This window comes from Protomyctophum bolini (genome assembly GCF_963924005.1).
Source record: "Protomyctophum bolini genome assembly, chromosome: 4".
Classification (NCBI taxonomy): Eukaryota; Metazoa; Chordata; class Actinopteri; order Myctophiformes; family Myctophidae; genus Protomyctophum; species Protomyctophum bolini.
In genome coordinates, this window is record NC_137865.1 from 6,125,504 (window position 1) to 6,151,233 (window position 25,730).

At 42.0% G+C, this 25,730-nt stretch overlaps 2 protein-coding genes across 3 annotated transcripts in view; both read right to left on the reverse strand.

Moving 5' to 3' along the window:
• The window catches only part of LOC308314372 (troponin I, fast skeletal muscle-like), a 128,257-nt gene extending 124,698 nt beyond the window's left edge, over window positions 1–3,559 (reverse strand). For both annotated transcript variants that reach the window (XR_013963968.1, XM_080761974.1), the window contains exons 1-3: window positions 3,474–3,559; window positions 2,475–2,507; window positions 2,086–2,125 (exon numbers count right to left, since the gene is read on the reverse strand). Coding sequence is in view for 1 of the 2 variants with exons in the window: in XM_080761974.1 (XP_080618100.1) it covers window positions 2,086–2,125; window positions 2,475–2,482 (48 nt within the window). In the remaining variant the exon portion in view is untranslated. The remainder of the gene's footprint in view (window positions 1–2,085; window positions 2,126–2,474; window positions 2,508–3,473) is intronic.
• An 11,593-nt stretch (window positions 3,560–15,152) lies between these two features.
• LOC308314368 (troponin I, fast skeletal muscle-like) lies at window positions 15,153–24,582 on the reverse strand. The gene is made up of 7 exons (XM_080761968.1): window positions 24,449–24,582; window positions 20,176–20,215; window positions 20,001–20,037; window positions 19,363–19,491; window positions 17,887–17,976; window positions 16,725–16,901; window positions 15,153–15,571 (listed from the first exon to the last, which is right to left on the reverse strand). The coding sequence occupies exons 2-7, from the start codon at window positions 20,181–20,183 to the stop codon at window positions 15,491–15,493; spliced, it is 522 nt and encodes a 173-aa protein (XP_080618094.1). The 5' UTR covers window positions 20,184–20,215; window positions 24,449–24,582; the 3' UTR covers window positions 15,153–15,490.
• Window positions 24,583–25,730: the final 1,148 nt, after the last annotated feature.

A 25,730-nucleotide genomic window follows, 5' to 3' on the forward strand; every position in this document is an offset into this window, starting at 1 on the left:
ATAATATTAGTATCAACCATATTATATTATACCACTGCACTGCGTGGGGGCAATATATGCAGTGCAGGCCAGTGTTGTTTTTGGCAGCACATTTAGTTTTTAGTGTTAGTCCTAGTCTCTTGAATAGTTTTCATTTAGTTTTAGTCACATTTTAGTCACCTGGAATGTTTTATAGTGTTAGTCTAGTTTGAGTCGACTAAATATCATAAGATTTTAGTCGACTAAATCTACAGTTGGTTTAGTCGACTAAAATGTATTTTGGCGGGCCTTGATACCGTCGTAGTGACCGTTATTTTCAGCATGCAACTAATTGTAAAATGACTTATACTGGATCTCTTGTCTATAGTTTTTATTTGTTCAACACAGATGCAGGCAGATTAAGTCTGCTGCGCCAGGCTAGAGCTAAGTAGGCTACCCTAGAAAGTACCGTAATAGCCTGAATATAAGACTAAATCTTTTTCCAATGGAAATATCCAAAAAAATGGGGTCGTATTACAATAACAAGCAGAGTAGTTGAATGAATGAGCCTAAACCGGCCTCAAACATGCCACGTGATTTTCATTGCCATGCAACCTTATAATCACATTCACAGCCCTTTTTTGCTTTTACTTCGTACTACTATTTATTTGTTTTCTTTGTTTATTTATTTATACAACATTGCGACGCATTGTGAACACGTTGATAAGGTATATTACCAAAAGATTTGGTAATACTTTTTATATTTCTAAGCATTTCTTTCACCCAAAATAATAATGGACACCAGGGTTGAGGCCTTTTCAGACGGGGAGCGGCTCGTCTGCTCATGGAGGGGAACGGGGCGTGTAGCGTATATAGACCATAGACATTAAAAGATATAGATGCCTCATTGGCCGCTGCAGTTCGTTGGAGCGAACTGTCAGCAACGGGAGGAGGAAGTCACGCGCCTCTGATTGGCCTGCTACCGTTCTTCCGTTTCGCTTCCCCGGCCTAGACGCTTCGCAAGGAATCTCGGGAACGCTTGCCAATGCAATCACGCATCGCCATCGCGTATATCTAATCTACGTCCGAGCATAGACATGGTACCGCCAGACAGCCCATTGGCCTACAGACGCTGCCGGCCTTCCTCCGAGTTTGCCTTGTAGAATAGGCAAACTTGTTTATGCCTATATTTTGTATACAGTGTGAACTTGAAACATTATTGTAGCCTATTGAAAAAGTATAATAGTATACTATAATTAATACACGATAATCAACACTAACACTTTAGACTTTAATTTAGAACACACCCAAATCAAATCCTACAAATACGTTTTCAGTCAATCATAATTCAATCAAAGCAAATGGCATAAGCAATATTAGTTTGCCTCTTCTACAAAAATAAAAGTGACTGTCGTGTGTGCCAAGCTGTCATTCTCTTGTATTAATTCCCACCACGGAGAAACCATGCGTCTCGGAGGACAGTCGGTAGGCCAATCAGAGGCCTACCATATAGACCATGTCTATTGTCTATGCTCGGACGTAGAATAGATATACGTGTCGCCATTGCCCCCCCGTTGCCTCCATGTTGCCTTCCGTTGAGATACAGACGGCCCAGAGCCGGAAGAGGCGTCTACGTTTATATGTCTATGGCGTAGACTGGCAAGCTTTCCTTCTAACGCCATTGAGATGCACGTTAAATAACGTGATATGGCTCCATATAAATAATCGATAATTTCAGCAGCAGAGCTTCAAAATGTCTTCTAAGTCTAGTCAAATAGGCCTGCAGTAGGCTGTGCACTGCATGGACATAATGTGGCTGGCATTATTTCAATAGACATAGAAACACGAGGACACGTTAGAGGGCGAAACATTATCCAACTCAATAACGCACACTACGGTGATTAGAATGATTGCCATCACCTGGTCAGCTGAGTCGTGTAACTTTTCCAACGTTAAGCTGTGCACGTGTTCAACAACACAGCCATGCAAAATAACATTGACAGCTATGAGGTGACGAAAGTTAGCCAGATCCTTAGCAACGGTCGCTGAACTATTTGGATTGGCATTGGACAATCGCTTTTAATTCCCACAGTCCCTCAAGTGGCTGGATAAGGATTAGTGTCATACCTTCAGATGACCCTTGCGGCTCGACGTCATCTTTTTCCCTCTAATGAGAGAGAAATGATACACAGCGTTGTGGATATATGTGGATATTAGACATACAGTACATCTTTATTACCCCCATTAAGACCTGAGGCCAATTCTATACAAATGCCTTCTAAATTAGTAGTTCTCAAACTTTTATGTTAAAATTTGTTTCAAAATAGCAGATGTACAAGCTTTGCAGCATGACACAAACTGACGCGCTGTGAGCTTATACCTTGTAGATCTGCTATTTTCGAAAACCACTGTTCTAACTTTTTTGTTTTTCTCAAATCTTAAAATGACACGGATGCTTTCCCGGTCTCAATGGGTTTTTTAATATAGTCATAAGCAAGAAACAAAGTTTTACTTACTCAGACATGGTGGCTGTTTTTGTGCTTCACAACCTGTACAGACAAACAAACGGAGAAAGGATTAAGATGTGGAGGTGAATGAGGACACACCTGTTCATTAACTTGGACACCAGAACCGACCGTGGGACGTTCCAGCTTGGGACACATGATCCATTTGATCGTTGATTGAGTTTCAAACGCACTGTGAGTACCTCAAGTTAATTTTAGACGGGCCAGATTAAATGTCCATACTGGTCTCTTTGATAAGTGTTTTTTCAGACGCTCTAAGACCCCCATACATCAACACCCAAAGATGGAATTTAGCTCCTCAGAGGAATGCACTGAGTCTTAACACGCGGCAGAGGATTGTTGAAATGGTGCGCAAAATATACAGTTACGTTACGACGACGTCCCACTCAATCAAGTCACATTTACACACCGACGATGTGCCTTATGTACTCGCAACACAATGAAATATCATAAAGAGATATTTTTTATTTTATTTTATGCCTTATCATAATGTCAAAAATAACTGGAAGAAACAAACGAGGGAACAGGAACTATACGCTCATTGAGCACAGATGCAAATTCATGTCTAAAATAATCTAATTCTACTCGATACAAATTATTTCTACACTGACAGGAACTAAATAGGGCGAATCTTCACGTAATTTACTTCAATTAATTTACAAAATCCATGCTGTAATACCAAAAAAACAAACTCAACAACACAAAATAATGCACTGTGATATTAAGTTAACAAATGCACTTGGCAGACCTGCCAACTCCACTCTACTCTAGATTCTTTCAGCCGACTTGCGGAGAGTCACATTTCTGCCACGAGTTTGAAGACTTTAATACATACTATCCCAGGCTTCCCCAAAAGACCAGCAGTCTCGATGGTTCAAGATTATAGCCTCGATAACAACTAACACATCGTCACAGTTCCACTAGCTTCATGCACAAACCAAGTGTGTAGACAGAGGGAGAAAGAGGAGTAAACAGAAGTATATTTCTCACCTATGACAAGAAAGATGAGGAGGGAACAGGAGGTGTCTACGTGGAGAAGGGAACAAACTGGGTGCGGTGAAAAGACACTAGACTATGGGTATATATGGGGGTTGAAATTTGGACCAGGGCCTGTTTATGGAAATGAAGGCGTTCTGAGAGCCAATAGGCCGGCAAGCTCCTGAAATATCACCATTGCCTGCCAACTCTCACTGTAAATCAGCAGTCTTCGAGGAGGAGCCTGATCACCGTCATCTTTTTATGACTCAGGCCGGTTGCCACTTGTACAGTATGCTGAAAAGGGGGAGGCGAATTATCACGATTCTCCCACAGATCAAATGCACAATATTGAAATTATGACCGATATCCAATCTCAGATTATTTTCTGGGTCTCATCGGCCGATACCGACATTATTATTATTATTATTTATATTGAATTCGTTGCTTACTTTTTATTATTATTATAAATAAATAAAATGTTTTCCTGGTGAACCGTGAAAGTAGATGATAAGCCCCCCCCCCCCCCCCCACTAACAGCTGATGCTCTTACAGAGGCAGACTGGCTGCTCTGCTAGTACAAAGCGCACCGCCCGTAAGTAAATACATTCAGATAACTGTGACCCACCATCAACATTACAATACACCATCTTTGTTAATTACCTATAAGAACATAGCAGAAGGTCCTGCATCGTTTAAGATAGCCTTGGTCTTGCACTGAACTTTGCACTATTACATTGCACCAGCACTATTGCTATCTATCTATCTATCTATCTATCTATCTATCTATCTATCTATCTATCTATCTATCTATCTATCTATCTATCTATCTATATTACTTTACTTTCTCACCAGCAACCGTTCGGCTTCAAGATGGAACAGTCATGAAATGCACAACAAATCTGCCAAGGCAACACCTATTTCTGGAGGTCTCACACTAAGTTTTACACAGCAGGCTGAATACTCTGGTAATGGACCTGGGAGGAAAGAAATAACTTCACGCACGTTGTACTCAGCAGGTATGTCACCAACTGTACTCAGCATGACTGCTGCTGAGTCATTGCTGCTGACATTGCTCACTTTAAGTGAACTTTAAGTGAACTCTATACGTGTATAACTATACTTGGATATGTGGCATGCATACTAAACAAAAATATCTACTATACGTATCATGCAGGCAAAACCCTAACCCTAACCCAAAACAAACGGCTCTGAATACCATGCATGTCAGTCTGTGTCAGATACACAAGATAAAATCCAATCTACAGTTAAAACTGTATACCGATTGGGGCCTGGTCCAGGCACCTTGGCTGGTAATCCAGTCTGGCAGTGTGCCGCGGGTTCGACTCCCGATCCCGACGGCCTTTTACTGCATGTCTTCACCCCCCCATCTCTCTCCCCATTTCCTGTCAGCCTACTACTACAGTCTGTCCCTCCATAAAATATATAGTAAAGGTGAAAGCCACAAAAAAAAACTGTATCGATTGTTCCAGCCACTGTAGAAGGCTCAATTAACAAGCACCCACTAGTGTTCTGTGAGCAAAAGAGAGAAAATGACAGGAAAAGATAGAAACTCTCAGATGAAAAATACTCATCTGAGGGTCAATATTTGTTTTTGACAAGGTCACATATATAAATCATCTATTAATACAGTTTTAAGCACTAGCTTGCTTGGTTAGTATTTCCAGATAGGATCCAGATATGTCCTCAGAAAAACTTCTAGCGTATAGCCTTTAACCTTTAGTTTAAGCGCTCTCATATTAACACTTGGGCTATATAATAGCTACATGGTAGCCCTATCAAGATACTGTTTACTATTAAATTACCTTCTCCAACCTATCAGTGACAGGATCATTTGTGGAACCTGTAAAACAAGGCATTTACAAGGCTTTAGTAGGAAAGTGATATCGCCGAGGCATTCACTAATTAGCAATATTCACCCAGTTCAGTATGTTGTCACTTTGTAAGAAATCCTTTCGATACGTATGTGTATGGGTACAAAGTAGTAATTTCAGAAATCATGACGCAACTTAATAATGCTGTCCATTCGAGGGGCAGCAGCTAAACTGATTTTTACACTAATAAAAGAAAACTCTGAAGTCAAGGAACAGGTCCATATAGTCCCGTCACGAACCCTGGCAAGTTATTACATAACATAGTGTATGTGGACGTCTGCTATTCTGATACATTCTATTTAAGACTCGCTTAACAGGACCATTAAAACTGTCACACACTCTGGGTGCCTGGTGGCTCAGCCTAGTTAGTGTGCCGTCCTGTCTGTGCTCCTTGTCAATGCAAGGACCCAAGTTCAAATCCGACTCCCAGTCTCGTCTAACATCTCTCGTCTCTCGTCTCTCTCTCTCTCTCTCTCTATCTCTCCCCCCCCCCCGCATTGGTTTCCTGTCTCTCTACACTCATAAATCTAAATATTTTAATTAAAAACCATACATGCTGAACAAATTAATAAAGATGAAGGAATACAAAACAAAAGCGGGGACACAATTACACACGTTTATATGGGTGTCATATAAGTTCGAATTAAGTGTCTAGACAGTATTATATGCAGTAGCTTAACTTGGCGTAACAAAAAGGCGTACATCCCTTTAAGGAAAGAAACAACTTCAACCGACCGGCCAGGAGGAACCCAAAGAACAGCATAACCATCACTACAAAGCACGAACATTACCATCTTCATATCAGTCATTCATAACTGGAGGGCATGATGACAACTATGTCTGCACTGCCAGACATCAATGATGCTCATTATAAGGTTCAAATCCTCTCCTGCTGGGTGCGTAGTGCGCCCTGGCATGCCCACAGGGGGGCCCCTGGTATCCGGCTACCCTTACCCACACTTCCCGGGGCAGTAGGAGGTGTCATGTGTTATGTACGGTACTGTCAAAGGAGAAAAAAAGACGCTCCACGATGAAAGCCCAATTTGTCGTGCGGCGGTGTCATGTGCCACACCAATAGCGGATCTGCAACGTCCCAGCGCGGCGCGGCCGCGACGCGTCATGAGCTTGCAGATCTGCTATCTCCTAAACCTACCCGACATCCAATATGGGCCCCCGGGAATGTGTGTGCGGCGTGTAGTTCATAGGCGCCATGCGAGATGGAGTGATGCACCTTTCCTCACCATCTAAACACAGTAACAGATATTTAGGAATATTTCACAGTAATGGATATTGGGCACCGAATATTTCAAGGTAACCGATATTTCACGTGCCTATACTGTACTTGATAAATAGTTTTATGACACTTGAAAACGGGCCATTTGCCTACTTGCTATGTAAACGTTGAGGGTTCCGTTGAAGGAGTGCAAAGCCCCAACGAGCTGGCCAGATGTATATGGAGACCCGCGATGACTTGGAAGCGACGATGGAGGGCTCGTCTGAGGACGGCGCAGATAGATTAAACTGTTGACTTGATCTAAGCCAGGGGTAAGAAACCTATAGGCACGGGTGGCAACATTGGCATTGGTGATGATACGTGTGGTTCATCTCAAGGGGTTACTCCTAATAAAGAAATATCAAACATGGTAATGATCATTAGCAATAACCCATATATATCTCCCTGACTCCCTCCCCAGTCAGAGTTCAGAGTTTGAATGAATGTGGAATTATGTGCAGGATGTCATTTGCATACAGATGTGAGGGGACTAAATTGAATTGACAAAATGTTCTAAAATATATCTCTCTCACACTTGTCATCACCAATGCCAATGTTGCCACGCGTGCCTAAGGTTTCTTACCCCTGGCTTAGATCAAGTCAACAGTTTAATCTATCTGCGCCGTCCTCAGACGAGCCCTCCATCGTCGCTTCCAGTCACCGCGGGTCTCCATACATCTGGCCAGCTCGTTGGGGCTTTGCGCTCCTTCAACGGAACCCTCAACGTTTACATAGCAAGTAGGCAAATGGCCAGTTTTCAAGTGTCATAAAACGATTTATCAAGTACAGTATAGGCACGTGAAATATCGGTTACCGTGAAATATACGGCAAATATCCATTACTGTGAAATATTCCTAAATATCTGTTACTGTGTTTAGATGGTGAGGAAAGGTGCATCACTCCATCTCGCATGGCGCTTATGAACTACAACGCCGCAAACACATTCCCGGGGCCCATATTGGATGTCGGGGAGGTTTAGGAGATAGCAGATCTGCAAGCTCATGACGCGTCGCGGCCGCGCCGCGTTGGGACGTTGCAGATCCGCTATTGGTGTGGCACATGACACCGCCGCACGACAAATTGGGCTTTCATCGTGGAGCGTCTTTTTTCTCCTTTGACAGTATCGTACATAACATATGACACCTCCTACTGCCCCGGGAAGTGTGGGTAAGGGTAGCCGGATACCAGGGGCCCCCTGTGGGCATGCCAGGGCGCACTACGCACCCTCGCAGTGAAACTGTGCACACACACACACACACACACACACACACACCCTGGATGCCAGAGCAGAACCTCTGCCCCACATTCTTTTCATGCAAATCGGTACACAGTACCTCTACATTCATTAAACAAAACGTATTTTTTGAGTTTTTATACTCCATACTGATTAGTTAAGATTTGCTTCCAAAGTTTGCCACTGTACTTCAAATCAGCCTCATGGTGTCGCTATATAACAGGCCGATTTGCGTCTCTACCTATGGCTATAAGTGCACAGATCTGTGTAAAACTTTATATGCACACTCTGTAGAGGCAAAGGAAAAACCTCTTTCAAATATGCCTTTTATTATAGCACCACCAGGAGAAAACGAGATGGTTCATCTCAAGGGGTTACTCCTAATAAAGACATTATCAGACATGGTAATGATCATTAGCAATAAACCCACATATCTCCCTGACTCCCTCCCCCAGTCAGAGTTCAGAGTTTGAATGAATGTGGAATTATGTGCAGGATGTCATTTGCGTACAGAATTACAGATTAATTTAATTGACAAATTCTAAAATATATTTTTTTACAAATCCTCTCTCCCACGCTTGTCATCACCCTCCCCTGTGCCAATGTTGCCACGCGTGCCTATAGGTTTCTTACCCCTGGCTTAGATCAAGTCAACAGTTTAATCTATCTGCGCCGTCCTCAGACGAGCCCTCCATCGTCGCTTCCAAGTCATCCCGGGTCTCCATATACATCTGGCCAGCTCGTTGGGGCTTTGCGCTCCTTCAACAGAACTTCAACGTTTACATAGCAAGTAGGCAAAATGGCCGTGAAATATTCGGTGCCAATATCTATTACTGTGAAATATTCCTAAATATCTGTTACTGTGTTTAGATGGTGAGGAAAGGGGCATCACTCCATCTCGCATGGCGCCTATGAACTACACGTCGCGCACACACATTCCCGGGGCCCATATTGGATGTCGGGGAGGTTTAAGGAGATAGCAGATCTGCAAGCTCATGACGCGTCGCGGCCGCGCCGCGTTGCAGACGTTGCAGACGTTGCAGATCTGCTATTGGTGTGGCACATGACACCGCCGCACGACGAATTGGGCTTTCATCGTGGACACCTCCTATACTGCCCCCGGGGAAGTGTGGGTAAGGGTAGCCGGATACCATGAGGGGCCCCCTGTGGGCATGCCAGGGCGCACTACGCAACCCAGCAGGAGAGGATTTGAACCTTATAATGAGTCTGGCAGTGCAGACATAGTTGTCATCATCCCCTCCAGTTATGAATGACTGATATGAAGATGGTAATGTTCGTGCTTTGTAGTGATGGTTATGCTGTTCTTTGGGTTCCTCCTGGCCGGTCGGTCGGTTGGGTGAAGTTGTTTTTTTTCCTGAAGGGGATGTACTGTACGCCTAGATGGAGGATCAATTTCTTGATGTCTTTTTCTAGTTATACGCCAAGTTAAGCTATACTGCATAATAATACTTAATTTGAATTTATATGCCACCCATATATTCAGATGCTGCAGTCTGTGGCCAAATACATATTTCAATTTGAGGGATCCTTTCTGCACATGTTGGTTTGATGAAAGAGTTCAGATACAGTGTCCACTACAGTATAACATAATACATGTAGCAATTAACCATTTGAACACCCGTGACTCTATACAGCAAAAATATATCGGATCTACAAGCTTGGAACATGTCACAGCGCTGGTATGTTATGAGCTTGTTTCCAGCAAAGATAATTGGTGTGTACTGTATAGAGGGAAGAAAAGGAGTGGGCCATGGGTATGAATGGTAATTTAGACCTGAGGACGATTCTATACAAATGTCTTCTAAATCCTGACAGTTTTCTGAAAAACCCCATGTTTCTATGTCAGTCGTGCTCAAACATTTTCATGTCAAGGACCCCCACAGATATATGTAATATGCCCCCATTTGAAAATATGTTGTCCCAGGGACCCCCCCCCCAGAAGCAAATATTTGAGTTAAAACGTTCCGTCTGAAAGAATATACAGTATATTCAAAGATTTGCGCTGACAATTCCGATGAATTGAATATGAAGGACCCCGATGATGCTCTTTTGCGATATGCTCTTAGCAGACCTTGTATTGTTCTGGACTCTGGAGATCAGTGTTGATAGGCCTATTCTCGGTTTCTCCTGGGTCCACAAATCCCCTGGCGGTGTGACGTGATGACATCTTCTCGTAAAAGAAAGGACTGCTCGTGCTCACTATAGGCATTGTAAGCATAATCTAGAATGCTACGCTCTGCCACACCTAACTAAGCTTGATTTACACTATAAAGTATTTACGACCGTGTCCTCTGCCTAAAATAGGCCGATCTACAGAGGCTAGAGCTAATAGAACGTCGTGCGACGGACTATATATTAGGCATAATAACTAAGTGACATCTATGGACAAAGAGCCATAACTCTTCTTATTTTACGTTAGACGAGGTACTCACCTCCTCCTTGACTTCTTGTAAGAGGCTGGCGGATCTTTCAGCTGTTTCTTCAGTGTCTCGGTGCAAACATGGAAAGGCTTTCCTCAAGCCCAGAGCTTCGTGAACTCCAACTTGGCTCATTGGACATCAATCTGCCGAGGTGTGAGATGCCAATCGAGGCTTAAGTTAGGGCTATTAGGCTGGGGGCTCTCAACATGCAGGGGCCATCTAATGGAAGTCTATACGTTTATTGAGCATGACTCTTTGACAGACTTGTTCGTCGTTGATTGACATTCCACGCCCTCTGGCTCATTATGTGTGCAATGTTTTATACTAACTCATGACTGAGCAGACATTGATTCAAACCACAGGTCCTGCAGTGACCTGCCCACGTCCAGTGGGGGGCAGTAGTCTTTTATCTGATTCTATCATGTCAGCTTTCAACTTTTTTAAATTTTGTGTGCTTGAGTTTTGTTTGACCATTATTTTATTTACATGTTTGTTCTCACTACTCCACCCTCCCCCCCATGCTATTTGACTGTGTGATGCCACGAACACATTATATGATTAAATTCTTGTGTACTAAAAGTTTAGAAAAGTTAAATAAGTCCACAATAACAACGAACATCTCCCTATATACCGTATATTTATGTCCACATAATGTGTATACCAACATAATGACATTTTCGGGGAGTTACAAGACATTGGTGCTTGTGTTAGAGTGGGATACCTTTGGGAATTGGGATGCCGGTTCAAAACGCGCAAAAGACATCTCTGCTATTCCAAACAAATCCCCATGCAGCTGCGTTTGCGGAAAGCGGCTCATTTCTAATTCTGGGTGCTTTGGTAAGAGAAGAGGCAGCTGCTCTCTTAGGAGGCCTTTTATACCAACCACTTGTCACTCATCGGGCGGTCATAACCTTGCACGTTCGCCGTAGGCCAGTTCCGCCACAATTAAGGCGTGGTATGTTCAACCTTAACCCTAACCCCAGCATCCAGCCATCCACCCTAAACAAACATAAACTATAACCGAGCCCTGAAACCAGTGTTGTTTTTGCCAGCAGTTTTAGTCATAGTCAATGGAATAGTTTCAATTTAGTTTTAGTCACATTTTAGTCCCCTGGAATGTTTTAGTGGTTTTTTTGTCTAGTTTTAGTCGACTAAATATAAGATTTTCGTCGACTAAAATTACAGTACAGTTGATTTAGTCGATTAAAATGTATTTTGGCGGACCTTGATGCTGTTGAAATGAGTGTTTCAACAGCTCACAACGCGTTGTGCTGCGACACGTTGTGAGCTTGTAGATCTGCTATTTTCAGCATGCAACCTAGTGTAAAATGACTTACTGGAACTCATCTCATCTCAACATTTTAGTCTAGTTTGTATTTGTTGACAAAATTGTCACTATATTTTGTCTTAGTTTTCGTCGTTAGTTTTCATTTAGTTTTCGTCAGTGAAAAAAGGTAGTCGACAAACATTTTTTGTCATAGTTTTAGTCGACGAAAACAACACTGCGTAGTATGTTCCCTAACCCTAACCCCAGCATCCAGCCATGCACCCTAAACAACCATAACTGCAGAGCGTCTCAGTCCCGCCCCCTTTCATGACGACGCCAGGCCCAGGAAATAATTTCCGAATGCGTTTTTCCCATAGACATATTAAAAAGTATTTATTTAAAGACCTTATAAGCGTCGTACAAAGCCAACTCGAGTTGTGACAAATCATGACAACAAACACAATATTCTGGACCAAACAAATAATTACAAAGAATAAAAACAACAAAAAAAGTGTTGTAACGTGCCGTTTTTTCTTATTTCCTTTGTTTTGCCCAAAACACTGTGTTTGTTGTCATGATGTGTCACAACTCGAGTTGGCTTTGTCCGCAGCGTAATAGTCTTTAAATAAATACTTTTTGAAAAAGTCTATGAGGAAAATGAACGGGTAAATATTTTCCGTGTCTCTCGGGGGGCGGGACTGTGACGCTCTATAACCTAGCCCTGAAACATGACTGTGTGAACCATGGCTAAACTATAACCTCAACGTAGCCAGAATTGTTGCTTTTGCGAGAAGGAATAAGCAACAAGGTCTATGAAATCAAGCCAAAAGAAGAAGCGACCAGGCCACGTGCCATGAGCACTTTAACCCTATACATCGGCTATTTGAAAATAGCCGATCTACAAGCTCACAGCACGATGTGAAGCGTTGCAAGTCAGTAGAAGCAGCAGTAGTCAGATATCAATAAACTTACCCGTACATCACAGCTGTGAGTGTATATCTGTAAGAAAAGAGAAACAAAAGACAAAACGTATATCAATAATTTTCCCGTACACAAATCACAATAAATATTATTTATGGTTCAGTTTACTCTCACCTGCGCTTAGACCATCTGGATTCAAACTCATGTCTGCATCCTGGGACACCAAACATCATAGGACTATATTCTGTTACATACAATATGCATGTGATCTACTGATTGTCAACCTTTTCAGGCCATGACCCCCGCAACATAATGTGAACTGGGAGAGGGGACCCGGGACACCCCCCCCCCCCCCCCCCCCCCCACCACCCTAACAAGCGACAAGGACTTGGAATTGTAGGATTGTATAGGCCTTAGATTTCGGGGCGGCTGTGGCTCAGGAGGTAGAGCAGGTCGTCCAATGATCCTTGGGTTGGCGGTTCGAATCCCGGCTCCTCCTCCTGTCCACATGTCGAAGTGTCCCTGGGCAAGACACTGAACCCCACATTGCCTCCAATGAGTCGGTCGGTGTGAGCTCGCCACCGTTGGTGTGTGAATGCGAGAAGCGAGGACGCTGGCGTCGACTGTTCGCCGCTTCACCTCCCAATGTAATGAATGAATGAACCATTGTAAAGCGCTTTGAGCACTTGGAAAAGCGCTATGAAAATGCAATTCATTATTAAAAGGTCTTAAAGGTCCTTAAATTATCACTTTGTAAATGTTCAGATAGCCCTGTATACATTCCGTTTGTAGGTTTGTTTACTGTTGAATGAGAAGGCTGTATGGGTATGTGAGGTGTATATGAAATCGAGTCATCTCCCTAAAGGTTGACCAGAGAGGCAAGTTTGCGGTGAGTTACACCAGCCATCTAAAGTACTAGGGGTGGTTGGGGATTCAAGCCGACCAGATTGACCAGTGACCACAGCTCAGCCATTATCTTAGACCTAGAGCTACTCTGTAGGGCAAAGATGTGTTGGACCCAGCTGCTCTCTACCTCAGCAATAATGGAATAGGCTCTGGAATAGACTAGCACACCTAAGATGCACAAAATCCAGGCGTCACTTCCTGGTTTTTAGACAGCTGGTGGATGGAAATGACGCTCGCACGCAGCTTCAACTTGACGCGTCGGCAAAGCGGTTCCGTTCTTTTGTTGTAGCCGCGTGCGACCGTCATTTCCATCCACCAGCTGTTTAAAAACCAGGTGCTTTCTTGTCGCCTCTGGACGCGTATGTCTGGGTACACTCTATATAACTCCGGTCCCCTTCCTTCACAGGTGTTACCGATGATAGCAAGGTGCACCTTTCATCCAAACAGAATCTGATTGTATCAAGCAACGTCAAACTCACCAACATTGCAGCTGTGCGAAAAGCTCGAAATATCCTCTTTCTATCTGCAAAGTGTTTCTTTCATAAAAATCCACTGTATACTTGTTATGAGCTACTTCCTGTCAAGAAATTCCTTGCAGGTGATTTTGGTTTCTAAGTATTGGAGTTTGGAAGCACTCGTTTTTAGTAAAGCAACCGCCTCCTGCATTATGTGCAAATTCAAAACAGGTGGTACACAGGGCTGTTGAGTGATATCCAACGAGCACTCCCAAACTCTGACACTTAGAAAACAAATAACCTGCACAGAATTTCTTGACAGGAAGAAGCTCATAATTCAAGCTTTCAGTACAGCTGCAATGTTGGTGAGTTAAATGTTGTTTAATACAATTATATAGGACTGTTTGGATGAATGCGTTGTCAATGGGAAGTTGCACCTATAGTAACTAGGTGCAACTTCCCATTGAGGTGCTAACTAGGTCCTAGTTAGCACCTTGCTGGCAAGATGGCAGCGGTGTGCATAAGGTCAATTGTGCATGTTGGCATTGTTGGCTCATTAGAAACACCAGTGAGTCTCAAAGTGTCCTCATGGGTTCCAAATGGGCGTGTAACTCTGAGAGTGCACAAATGGAACCAAACGGAGCCTTAACAGGACAATTTGGTTCCATTTGTACACTCTTAAGGTTATGTGGGTCCTTGAAATGAAAAGGTTTGAGAACCACTGTATATTAAATGGAATGGAATTAGTATCATCGGTAACACCTGTGAAGGAAGTAGGGAAGGGGTCCGGACCGGAAGTAGGAATAGTATATCCGTGTGCATAAAGCCTATTTGTGTGGGGCGCAGGCAGGCAGGCAGGCAGTGCATCTCTCGATCTCACGAGAGGTGGTGGTGAATGGCGAGATGTGAGCGAAGCATGGGAATGACTCGACTATACTCTGCAAGAACATTGTAATATTACCGTGACTTCAGCCATACAGTTGGGGTGTTAATCTACTCACTGAACTATGTACAGTATAGCTGCCATGGCATTGGATGGCTCTTTATTCCAAAGCACCATTGGGTCTGACGGCTTCACAGCTCTCATTATTAATTAATAGCACTCGATCATTATTACTGAGCCTATAGCGTAAAACCTAAATCTTAACACTAACCTCATACTAACATAACATTTGTTGGCCTATTGGGGTTTCAGAAATAACGGCCTGTGGGACCAATGTTTAGTCAGCCGTAGTTTAAGAGTCAGTGATGATGTGCGACAAAGGTTACATACAGTATATGAAATACAAAGATGAACCGGGATGAAAGTGAAGCATTCATATTTAATGTGAGAGCATACGAAGAACACAAAATTATATATCAATGACATATTTCCCTTTGGACAAAAATGAGAAAATACTTGCTTAATCTTTACCATATATTTGGGAGACTTACATTTACAGTGCATGTACTGCATGGTGGATGATAGCTATACGCTACATGGCTGTGAGGTTAACACATCCGCCACACACTAACGTTATACACTACAATACAGTACAGTGTAATATACTTGCTGAAGCAGAGTTACAGCTTTAGGGTCATTTAGAAGAGACTCCAAGCTGATTCCAGTCTTGTCTGGCTCACAGATCAATGCATCCTCTTTAGCTATCAAACATCTTCTTCCTATCTGACTTGTCTTCAATGTTCTTACGCCAGTCACCAGCTTCACGCAGCTTCTGGTCCTGCAAACACAGACGGACACAAGGGTTTGATTTGGTTTCTTTGCTGCGCGTATAAGGAAAACGGTATTGGCAAATTAGACAGGGTAGTTTAAGTTGCAACCAATAACTGTATGAATAGATTATTCGTTATTTTGGCAAATAAATGGTGTATTCACATTTATCCAAAGAGCGTTACAATCTGTATTACATTCACACTCACATTCTCCCACCATGCAAGGTACCACCCTGCTCATCGGGGAGCGGTTAGTGTCAGTGTTTTGCTCAAAGACACTTTGACACGACGGTATAGGAGGAGCTGGAGATCGAACTGGGAACCTTCCAATTGACCTCCTGTGCCACCCAAAACACGCTCACCCCCGGTAAAATCAGGCAACCTCGGAACGGTATTCCTAAACGTAACCTCAGTTAAACTATGCTTAAACCTAACCTTATTCCTAAACGTAACCTCAGTTCAAGGTTCAAGGTTGTACTTTATTGTTACTTCTTGTGTACAGGTACATAAGAGTCAAACTTATTTTTCTGTGGCTTCCTTCAGACAATGCAGCAGCATAGATAACAACATTCAAAACAACAAAAAAAAACAATGCAAGCACAGCAAACAAAGGGATAGAATAAAGAGTGCAAGAAAGAGCAATCAAATAGTAAAAGTACTGTACTGTACTGTACTGTACTGTACTGTACTGTACTGTACTGTACTCGTGTGTGTGTGTGTGTGTGTGTGTGTGTGTGTGTGTGTGTGTGTGTGTGTGTGTGTGTGTGTGTGTGTGTGTGTGTGTGTGTGTGTGTGTGTGTGTGTGTGTGTGTGTGTGTGTGTGTGTGTGTGCGCGTGCGTGTGTGTGTGTGTGTGCGCGTGCGTGCGTGCGTGCTCTACTGGCCACTTTACGTGTTGCAGCACGGACACGTACGTACACATACACAGTCATACATACATACATACATATACACATACGTATATGTTGCTCCCTGTAGCAACCTATTTTCAACTGGGGGTCGGCGGCAAAATTACATAATAATCTTTGAAATAGTTTTGAGACCCGCACGGATGTATAAACACAGGTCATGATTTTAGAAGACATTTTTTTATAAACAAAAAGAAAGCAAAAGAGAACGTCGCGGCAGTCGACCGTGCATTAATGACATTAAGAAGCCTCACCTCCTCTTTGACTTCCTTCTTGACCTGCTTCAGGCCGGCCCTCAGGTCCATGTTCACCGTGTGCTTGGAGCCCAGCAGGGCCTTCAGCATGGCGTCGGCAGACATGCGTACTTTCTTCAGTTTGGGTTTCTTGAACTTGCCCCTGAGGTCAACGATCTTGATGTTCAGGTCCCTCACCTGTGTACGGTTCATGTGAGACAAAGACAATCAATCAATCAATCAGATTTTATTGTCACTTCCACGATATATACACTGGGGCATACAGGGGAGCAAAATACCGTTCTCCATGGCTCATGATGCTTCACATTTAAAAACAATAGACACATTAAAAACATTAAAAAGGTAAAAGGAGCAGACAACATTGGCAGGAGAAATGCATTCAAAGTGCATGTGTGTGTAAAGTGCTGTTCATCTCTCAGGATGTTGGCCTTGGGGGGGGCAATATGTGGCGAGTGTTCAGTGTCCTGATGGTTTGGGGAAAGAAACTGTTGGACAGCCTGCTGGTGCTTCCTCCATTGAACCTCCTTCCAGATGGCAGGAGTTCAAGGAGTTGGTGGGAGGGGTGGGAGGGGTCGCTCATAATACTCATGGCCTTCCTGACACAACGGTCTGTGTATGTCCGCTATGGGGGGGGGGGGGGGGGGGGGGACGACACCTGTGATCTTCTCCGCTGCGCTCACTATCCTCTGTAGGGACTTGTGGTCGGCAATCTGTGCGATTCCCATACCAGACAGTGATGACAAGTGACGTCCTCCCTTTTATGTTTATTTCCGTGTGTCTAAACGAACAACTGCCTACTAGGGTCCTGGTTTGTCACCTCACCTCCCCCTTCACATTCAATAGATCCTGTGAACTTTTGTCAGAGATGTAATTTCATGGGGTCTAGTTAGTATAGGACTATAGTAAATAATAAAGAAAGAAAAGAAAAAAAAACATATAGCCAAACATATAGCCCCCAATAATCGTTAAAACTAAAGAAAGCCGCAAATTAAAGAAAATGAACACTTTCTCTAATAACATTCTAAAACATGAACCTTCGTTGAAAAAACAAAAACTAAGTTGTCCTTTAACTTTTGTACGCTAGAGAAGATGTGCTGTGCAGGAGAAGAGGGTGATTCTTTAGGCAAGATTGTAGATGAATGGAAGGTTAAAGTATACTAACCTCGTTAAGAACCAAGGCTAGTTTGAACTCGATGCTGTACTTCTCCTCCTCACCTGAATTAACTTGTTCAATCAATTCTTTGACCATTTTCTGAGGGGAAAAAAACAAGAGAACTATTAACATTTTTTACTGTTATCAAGAATATTCTTAGGCAAACTTTTTGTAGTTGCTTTATTTACATAGATGTGTCGATGAGACATTTTGGCCGATATCCAATATAATCAATTGCTGTTACGGCCGAAAAATTATAATAATTTTGTCCATTCTGAAAAATACATGTAACAGGGTATATCTGCACAAGTCAGATTTAACTTAAATACCTTTATATTTAAAATTGTGAGCTTGTAGATCTGTTCAAGCTGTTACTTTGGGCTTGTTTATCTGTAAAGACAGACCGATTAATCGGACCGATTAATCAATCAGGCCGATTAATCGAACTGATGCCGATTAATCAAAAAAACAACTCAAATCGTCCGATACCGATGTGTTTGCCGATTAATCTCCCATCGAACCAGGGGTACCTCATACAACAAAACTCTTTCCGATGCAATTTGTTGTATTGTGGTTCCGGACAGTATATGGTTCCGGTCATTTGATTGGCTCAGCAGCAGATTTGAGCTGAAAACACATGACACCTTCATGTGTTCCCAGTTCAGATTTGTGTAACTTTACAGGTATACATTGTTCCACTTTCAGAGTTAAAGTAACACTCTGGATTCAAAATTCAAGTCCTTTCATCAGTTGTTTGTGAGGCTAAATTTAGAATCTGACCAGGGGAAAGTGGAACAATGGACATGATTTATCTTGTCTTGTATGTAATTAATGCATTGTTTTTTGTTTGTGTTATGTCAATGAAATGTGTGTATTAATTATTTGTTGCATACACGGCTGCTGTGTCACAACAAGACCAATCTCTCTCAGTGAAAGTATATCGTGTCGTATTACCAATAGTTCATTAAACATGCCAATAGTTCATTAAACATGCCAATAGTTCATTAAACATGCCAATAGTTCATTAAAGACATATATGTGGAGTTAACATTACTCTAATAGGCAATGGGCATTAAACATACCAATAGTTCATTAAAGACATATATGTGTCTATGGAGTTAACATTACTCTAATAGGCATTAAACATACCAATAGTTCATTAAAGACACATATGTGTCTATGGAGTTAACATTACTCTAATAGGCATTAAACATACCAATAGTTCATTAAAGACATATAATGTGTCTATGGAGTTAACATTACTCTAATAGGCATTAAACATACGAATAGTTCATTAAAGACACATATGTGTCTATGGAGTTAACATTACTCTAACAGGCATTAAACATACCAATAGTTCATTAAAGACACATATGTGTCTATGGAGTTAACATTACTCTAACAGGCATTAAACATACCAATAGTTCATTAAAGACACATATGTGTCTATGGAGTTAACATTACTCTAATAGGCATTAAACATACCAATAGTTCATCTCTAGAGTGTGGCAACTGTATCGGGGGGCATTTGCCTGTCAGGAAGTTCTCCCTCTCCTCGGCTTTCCTGGTTCCTTCTTCACTCAGCATGTCCATCGCCACAGTCAGCATACATCCCTGTGGAGAACATTCATTGACACTAATTAACTCTGTGGACAACATTAGCCGCCTGCTATCATCGGGCATTTAATAGGGCTGGTCGGACGATAGGGGACAAAATGAAATATCGCAATATGTTTGACCAAATGCCTCAACAAAATGTATATACAGTATATTGTGGCCATAATATTCACAGTGTGAAAGAAATCGTTTTTTTCTCAAGCATTTTCCAAAATAGCGGCAATTACGGAACTATACAAGCTCCCAACGTGTGTCACATCTGTGACGCATTGAGAGCTTGTAGATCGGATTGTTTTGGCACATTCTGAAAGTATAAAATAGGGCATAAGAAGTGATTAATACAAGGAAACGTTGTGATATTACCATATCCAATATCCCAGATGATCTCTATAGTCTCATTATATCACAATATCAATATATCAATATAGTGCCTGGCCTTATATCTGACAGTGACGTTTATCATTAAACACTGAGAAGACTTTCAAAGTAAGGACTACTATCCTTACTTTGATGTTGTGCTTGCGACGCGCAGACATCCGTTGGCTAGAGGTAGAAAACAGACGTCAATTGTGAGAATCAATAAAAAAACTAAACTAAACTAAAACAATGACTATCACATTTAAATATAGTAGTAGTATCACACTTTCAAACAAACACAAACAAACAAAACAGTGTTCTTACTCAGACATCTTGGCAGCTGCAGGGTCCCTCCCTCGGTTTCCTGGTTATGGGAGATACAGTAATGAGTATGACATGTGGTACCCTTTAATATCATGTACGCACGCACGCACACACGCACGCACACACACACACACACACACACGCACACACACGCACACACACACACACACACACACACGCACACACAGTCTATTCTTCTCCTAAGTGAGTGACACCCACAGTCACGACATTGGGGTGTCGGAAGCCAAATTTAGCACAACACATGAGAAAATATTAATTCTACTACTCTGCCACCACAATGTGGAATGCCCTGACACCATGTGAGAATCATTGGCCAAAACCGGCCTGGAAAAGCTCTGTCAGTAATTAAATTCCATTGAAACGAGGGGTCAACTGCCGTTGATTCTTTTCTCCTCTGTCCATATAGCTGTGTTTGTTGATGACATATCTATTAATGTGTTAATATTCAATGCTCCGAGTCTGTTGATGAATTGAATATAGGACCGCAAAGAAAGCATGTCCACGAGACTGTTTTGTGTCTTTAAACATACGCACACAGGCAGCCTATAATACTGAATAATTCATTATAATCGTGCAATATACAGTATATTGCACTGTTATTTGGTGTACAGTATGTGTACAGTATCTTGGAACTAAGTTGATAGTGAAGTTTGATAATAATACACATAAAGCTCCAAACCTATGTCACATTTTGACATTAATAAGAAGTCTGAGCTCCATCAAATTGGATAAAAAAATCACACCCGTGTGAACTGAGTGGTGCAATTCCCACCCTCCTCTCTCTCTCTCTCTCTCTCTCTCTCTCTCTCTCTCATTAGCAGGCAACAGTACAGCACTATCTCTCTCTCTGTTTCTGGCACAACAGCGCCCCTACTGGTACTAATAGTCATACACATGCTCATTAACGACACATAGGTGAACAACACGGACATTGCTTTTCCTTGGAGTGATCTGCTACTTTTGAGCTTTTCGTGTGACGCTGTAATATGTGCAAAAGTAAAAAAAGGTACAAAAAAGAACACAACAAGTTAGAATATGGGGATAAAAGGTTTCTGCTCGACATCAATGAACATTGCATAACGTTCTCAATCACTGATGGTGAGGAGCAGTAACACATGTTACTGGCTGTGTTTCAAAATGAGTGCAGAACGAGGGACAAATCAGACCAAATGTATAGAGGAGGCCAATCGAGCTTCAAAATGACACCTCGCTCTGTACTTTTATTTTTATTTGACCTCGTCACAAATGTCCTCAGTTCTGCCTGTGTTCTGCGTTTCTGTCAGTCGTTTATAAGCAGCATATTCAGTTCAATCATGGCAGCTAACATAAACATAGCCATAGTTTTGCAGGTCATAATGGCCCTTGTATTTACCACCCCTGGCCATCTTGACTCAGTACCAAGGTGCACGGGCCTTGAGTTACAAAAGGTTCAGAACCCCTCTGCTCTGAATGATACGTAGGTTCATACACAGTAGGTTTGGGATTTGTATAGTGCATCCCAATCCAGTCATTACACTGTCCTGGGGTGCATTCAGCAGAAATAGAGAAGAAAGAAAAACATAGGACAAGACAAAGAAGACTAGACTATAGGACAACAAGAACTCAGTCACACTGTCTGTCAGTCAGTCAGTCACAACATAGGGAGGAGTACTAGATACTAAACATGTACACAAAACTCACAAAACAAGTGATGGTAGGACTAGGAGTCCTCTACAGTGAAAAGGTGTATCGTATTTTATTTAAGCATGCAAGTATTCCCTAGGGTGGGGGCCACTTTGATCCTCAGGGCGTTTGTTCTACAACTTTGGTCGCCCGTCCTTACTGTATGTGTTAGACCGTTGGAGACGGTGGAGTCTTCATATCTGAGTGACCAGCTAGTGCATGCTGGGAGATACTAGTACTACTACTAGTAACACACACACACACACACACACACACAGAGATACTCCCTGTAAGATTCCACTTCACAAAATAAGCCTATTGCATCCCATGGGGGATTGAGTCAAGAGAACCCACATCTAAAGTGACCCGCGTCTATCTTTATAGCTGACTGTTGTTCGCCTTTCACAGCCTGGTATACAGACGACAGAGTGCCAAATGTCTGGGATAGGCCGCTATACACAGTAAAACCCTCGGGGTTAATTGAACCCTAACTTTGATCCTACGGGTCCATTTGGGTCCCACTTTACACTGTCAAGAGTTAAATTAAAACTGAGCGAGTGGTGTAATATGTAGCCTATATGGCCTGAGATAGCGTAGCGGATTAGAACTCTATTTCCGTAACCCACAGCTGTCACCTGCCATTCAGAGAAGCTGATTCGTCCTTAATGTCTTCATAATATGCTTAAAAGCTATCGTGGAAAATGGATTATCTCCTATTATCTCATACAGAAAAGGGCTTCAAACAATCAGGGGAAACGTCATAACGCGGGCATAAAGCCAGCTTGAAGAAGAGCTGAGCATTGTGAAATAAAAGTAGACGGGTCAACAGGTCTCTAGAGATGACAATGTATTTCCAGATTGGGGGGGGGGTCTCTTCTCTTCCAGTCTTTGACAAGCCGTTTCCCCAGAGATAGAACAGTATCTCTTGTCTAAATGTGGGGCCCAGTTTTTGTCTTAAGTGTCTCCGTTGTGGTAAGCTAGCTTGTCTCATGTGAAGGTTCACCGTAACCCAACACCACAGCTGTGCCATTCTTGCTTTCTAGAACATCCCTTGGATGACCAAGACATTAGGCATATTGCAAAAATAACTAAAGCTCTTGTCTGGTACGCACGGCGCACGTAGTGCACGTGTGCTTTGTTTCGGCCTGATTGTGGGTTTTGTTTTGTCCAATAGCTCAAAGCAACTGCAAGTGTCAAGTAAAATAGTAATGCAGTGCAAACTAAAATGGCAAAAAGCTTGCTATGTTCAGCTATGTCCACTCAATGCTGAAGACTTCTGTTTCCGAAGAACACTGTACGCAACTAACTTCTGTCAAAACCTACAGGATACAATGTATCGAAAGCTTGTTCAAAACGTATGATGTCTTTTATTTGAGCCCAAATAACTCTGAACTCTAACAAACTTTATGTATATGATTTCATATACCGTATATACAGTTCAGAGGTCATGATAGTTTTACTCCCGTTCTTATTTAAAATGTAACCACAGTTTGTTGGTAGCTTGTAGTAAAACAATTTCACACCTGTGAGGTAAACGTGACAATAAAGTCAAGTTGAAAGTCGGGATTCTTTGATAGCAACACTTTTCTGTTGTTGTTACTGTAGCAGTAGCCCAAACTCTTTGGAATAACAAAGAATGCTTATCGTTTACACGAACAGGCACAGTTTTAAAAATGGAAAAGCCAAATGTGTGTGGTTGAGAATGAACAAAGGTCTGTGTTATGATATGAGAGGAACAACGCAACAAGGGAAACATAGAGCCGCATTTACATCCAAACCATGGCGTTGACAGGGGGGAAAACATTCCAGCATGGGTTTCATATCCATGGCTTCTAGACTAGTGGTGTTGCCTTTCAATATGACATCTCAGCAGTCCATTAATCACCGTGTTACTACCAACACAAACACACAAACGTGTGTTAACCTCTACTAAAGACATAGAAAATATATAACTTGTAATTTGAGAAATGTGAGAAATAAGACGATAATCAGAGTAATAGTGATCCAGTAAAAAAAAAAAATCAGTTACTTTGACCACATAATTAAACACGACTAGAATGACTAAATAATATGTAATCCTGAAATATGATCATGTTAACCGATAGCAACACGTATACTTCACTCACTTCACTATCAGAATCACGAAATATTCTTGTAGGCTAAAAATGTTTTCAAAATATTATTATAGCTCAAAGATACTGAATGCCAATCAAACAATTTATATAATAACCAATAAACATTGTTTATGAGCACAGGACGCGACAGCATCTCTTCAACACCTCTAAAAACATGGCCCAATGCCAGTGTGTGCTCAATCAGCACCAATCAATTTGGTGCTCACAGGCACCAAATATTCAAACAAAAACTAAAAAAAGATTAATCAGACAAAAAAAGTCATACTAATATATCATAGTAGCATAAGAGTATATTATTTCAGTGAGGGACATGCTATAAAGTCACTAACAAATGCACCAGTTCTATCTAAACGGCCTCATCCGACACCATTGTTGTAAAGACAAGACCACAGACAAAGACAATAGCAAGCACAGAACAAAAACCAAACCAAACGTCTTAAGAGTATATGTCCTACCTTGTAACTGAGAGAGTGGAGCCACTACACGGTAAACCTGTTAGGAGAGATAAGAGGAGGCAGACTGACCCCCGGCAGGCAGAAGTAGTGTTAAGGTAGTATATATTGCATTCTGTGATAGCCCCTCCAAATCCTCCACTTTCTGTTTATGGAGGTGGATTATGCCCAACACCAATGAGCTGGCAAGGTCATGAAATACAGTACAGTGTCATAGTGTCATATGTGGCCCCTTCCTCAGCACCCCCTCATTATAAATAACCCACCCTCCAGGAACCTTATTATCTTGTGATCATACCTAATACATAATATGGAAAATACCCCCCACCCTCCCCCCCCCAAAAAAAATTCATCAACAAGCGGCTCTTATACTAACCGGGGATAGAGAATGGATCTATTTATATTCAAGTAGTGTATGTGTTTTATTGTGTGTGAGCAGATTCCAGTGGTTGGAGTGAAACATACCTTTGAGGGGTCATATTATTGTTATATGTGGCGTCATACTGTCTTATATAGCTCCGGTATCCAATGGGAGAACCTCGAACGGTGCGTTCCATTATCTGTGTGGCAACAAAAACGAGAGAAGAAAGAAACTGCGAAGAACATTAACAAATCTGTCACAGCTCCAAAATATCCCCTTTCACAAATATCACTTTCCAAAATATGATGAAAATACATTGTATTTGTGGTGGTTGTACATTGTTGTTGCGATATTGATCTTTCAAAACAAAAAGTGTTCCGGCAATACTCAAAGTGAGATGCGACGATATATTCATATGTTTTTGGTTTGTTTTTACAATATTTTTGATATAATATACTGTATGCTGGAAAAAAAACACCCCAAAAACCACCTTATAAACAACCTTTATAATTATAACAGAGATTCATTATTTCTCCTCAGTGAAAAAACGATTGACTGTCAGATGTCTGATGATGAAGACGTTGTGGGTGGTTTGAGGTGTTGCATCTTAGGAACTCGTTAACACGCAGGTATGTAGTATCATCAGCCCTAACGCACTCCATGCTAAACTAGAGTAATTAGAGAAGGAAATATTCACAGCTTGGGTCCCAAAGGAACACTGTGAGATGCTAAGGGCCGATTCATACTCCTATTTTAGAGCCGAATAAAAGTCGGTTCAGCGCTGTAGAGCCTACAATTTGACGTCATTTGAGGTTCGGGGGGGGGGGGGGGCGGGTACCGTCCTAAAGTCGGCTCTTCGGTGCTACTGAAATTTTCTGACGAGCCGAAATCATTTCGGCACTACAGCGCCGAAACAGCGGTAAA

Coding starts and splice junctions, on each gene's coding strand:
- LOC308314368 (XM_080761968.1), bottom strand. Junction 19,492..20,000: donor GTCGCAAGCACAACATCAAA/GTAAGGATAGTA, acceptor TGTTCTCCACAG/GGATGTATGCTGACTGTGGC. Junction 17,977..19,362: donor ACTCTAGAGATGAACTATTG/GTATGTTTAATG, acceptor TTTTCCCCTCAG/AAAATGGTCAAAGAATTGAT.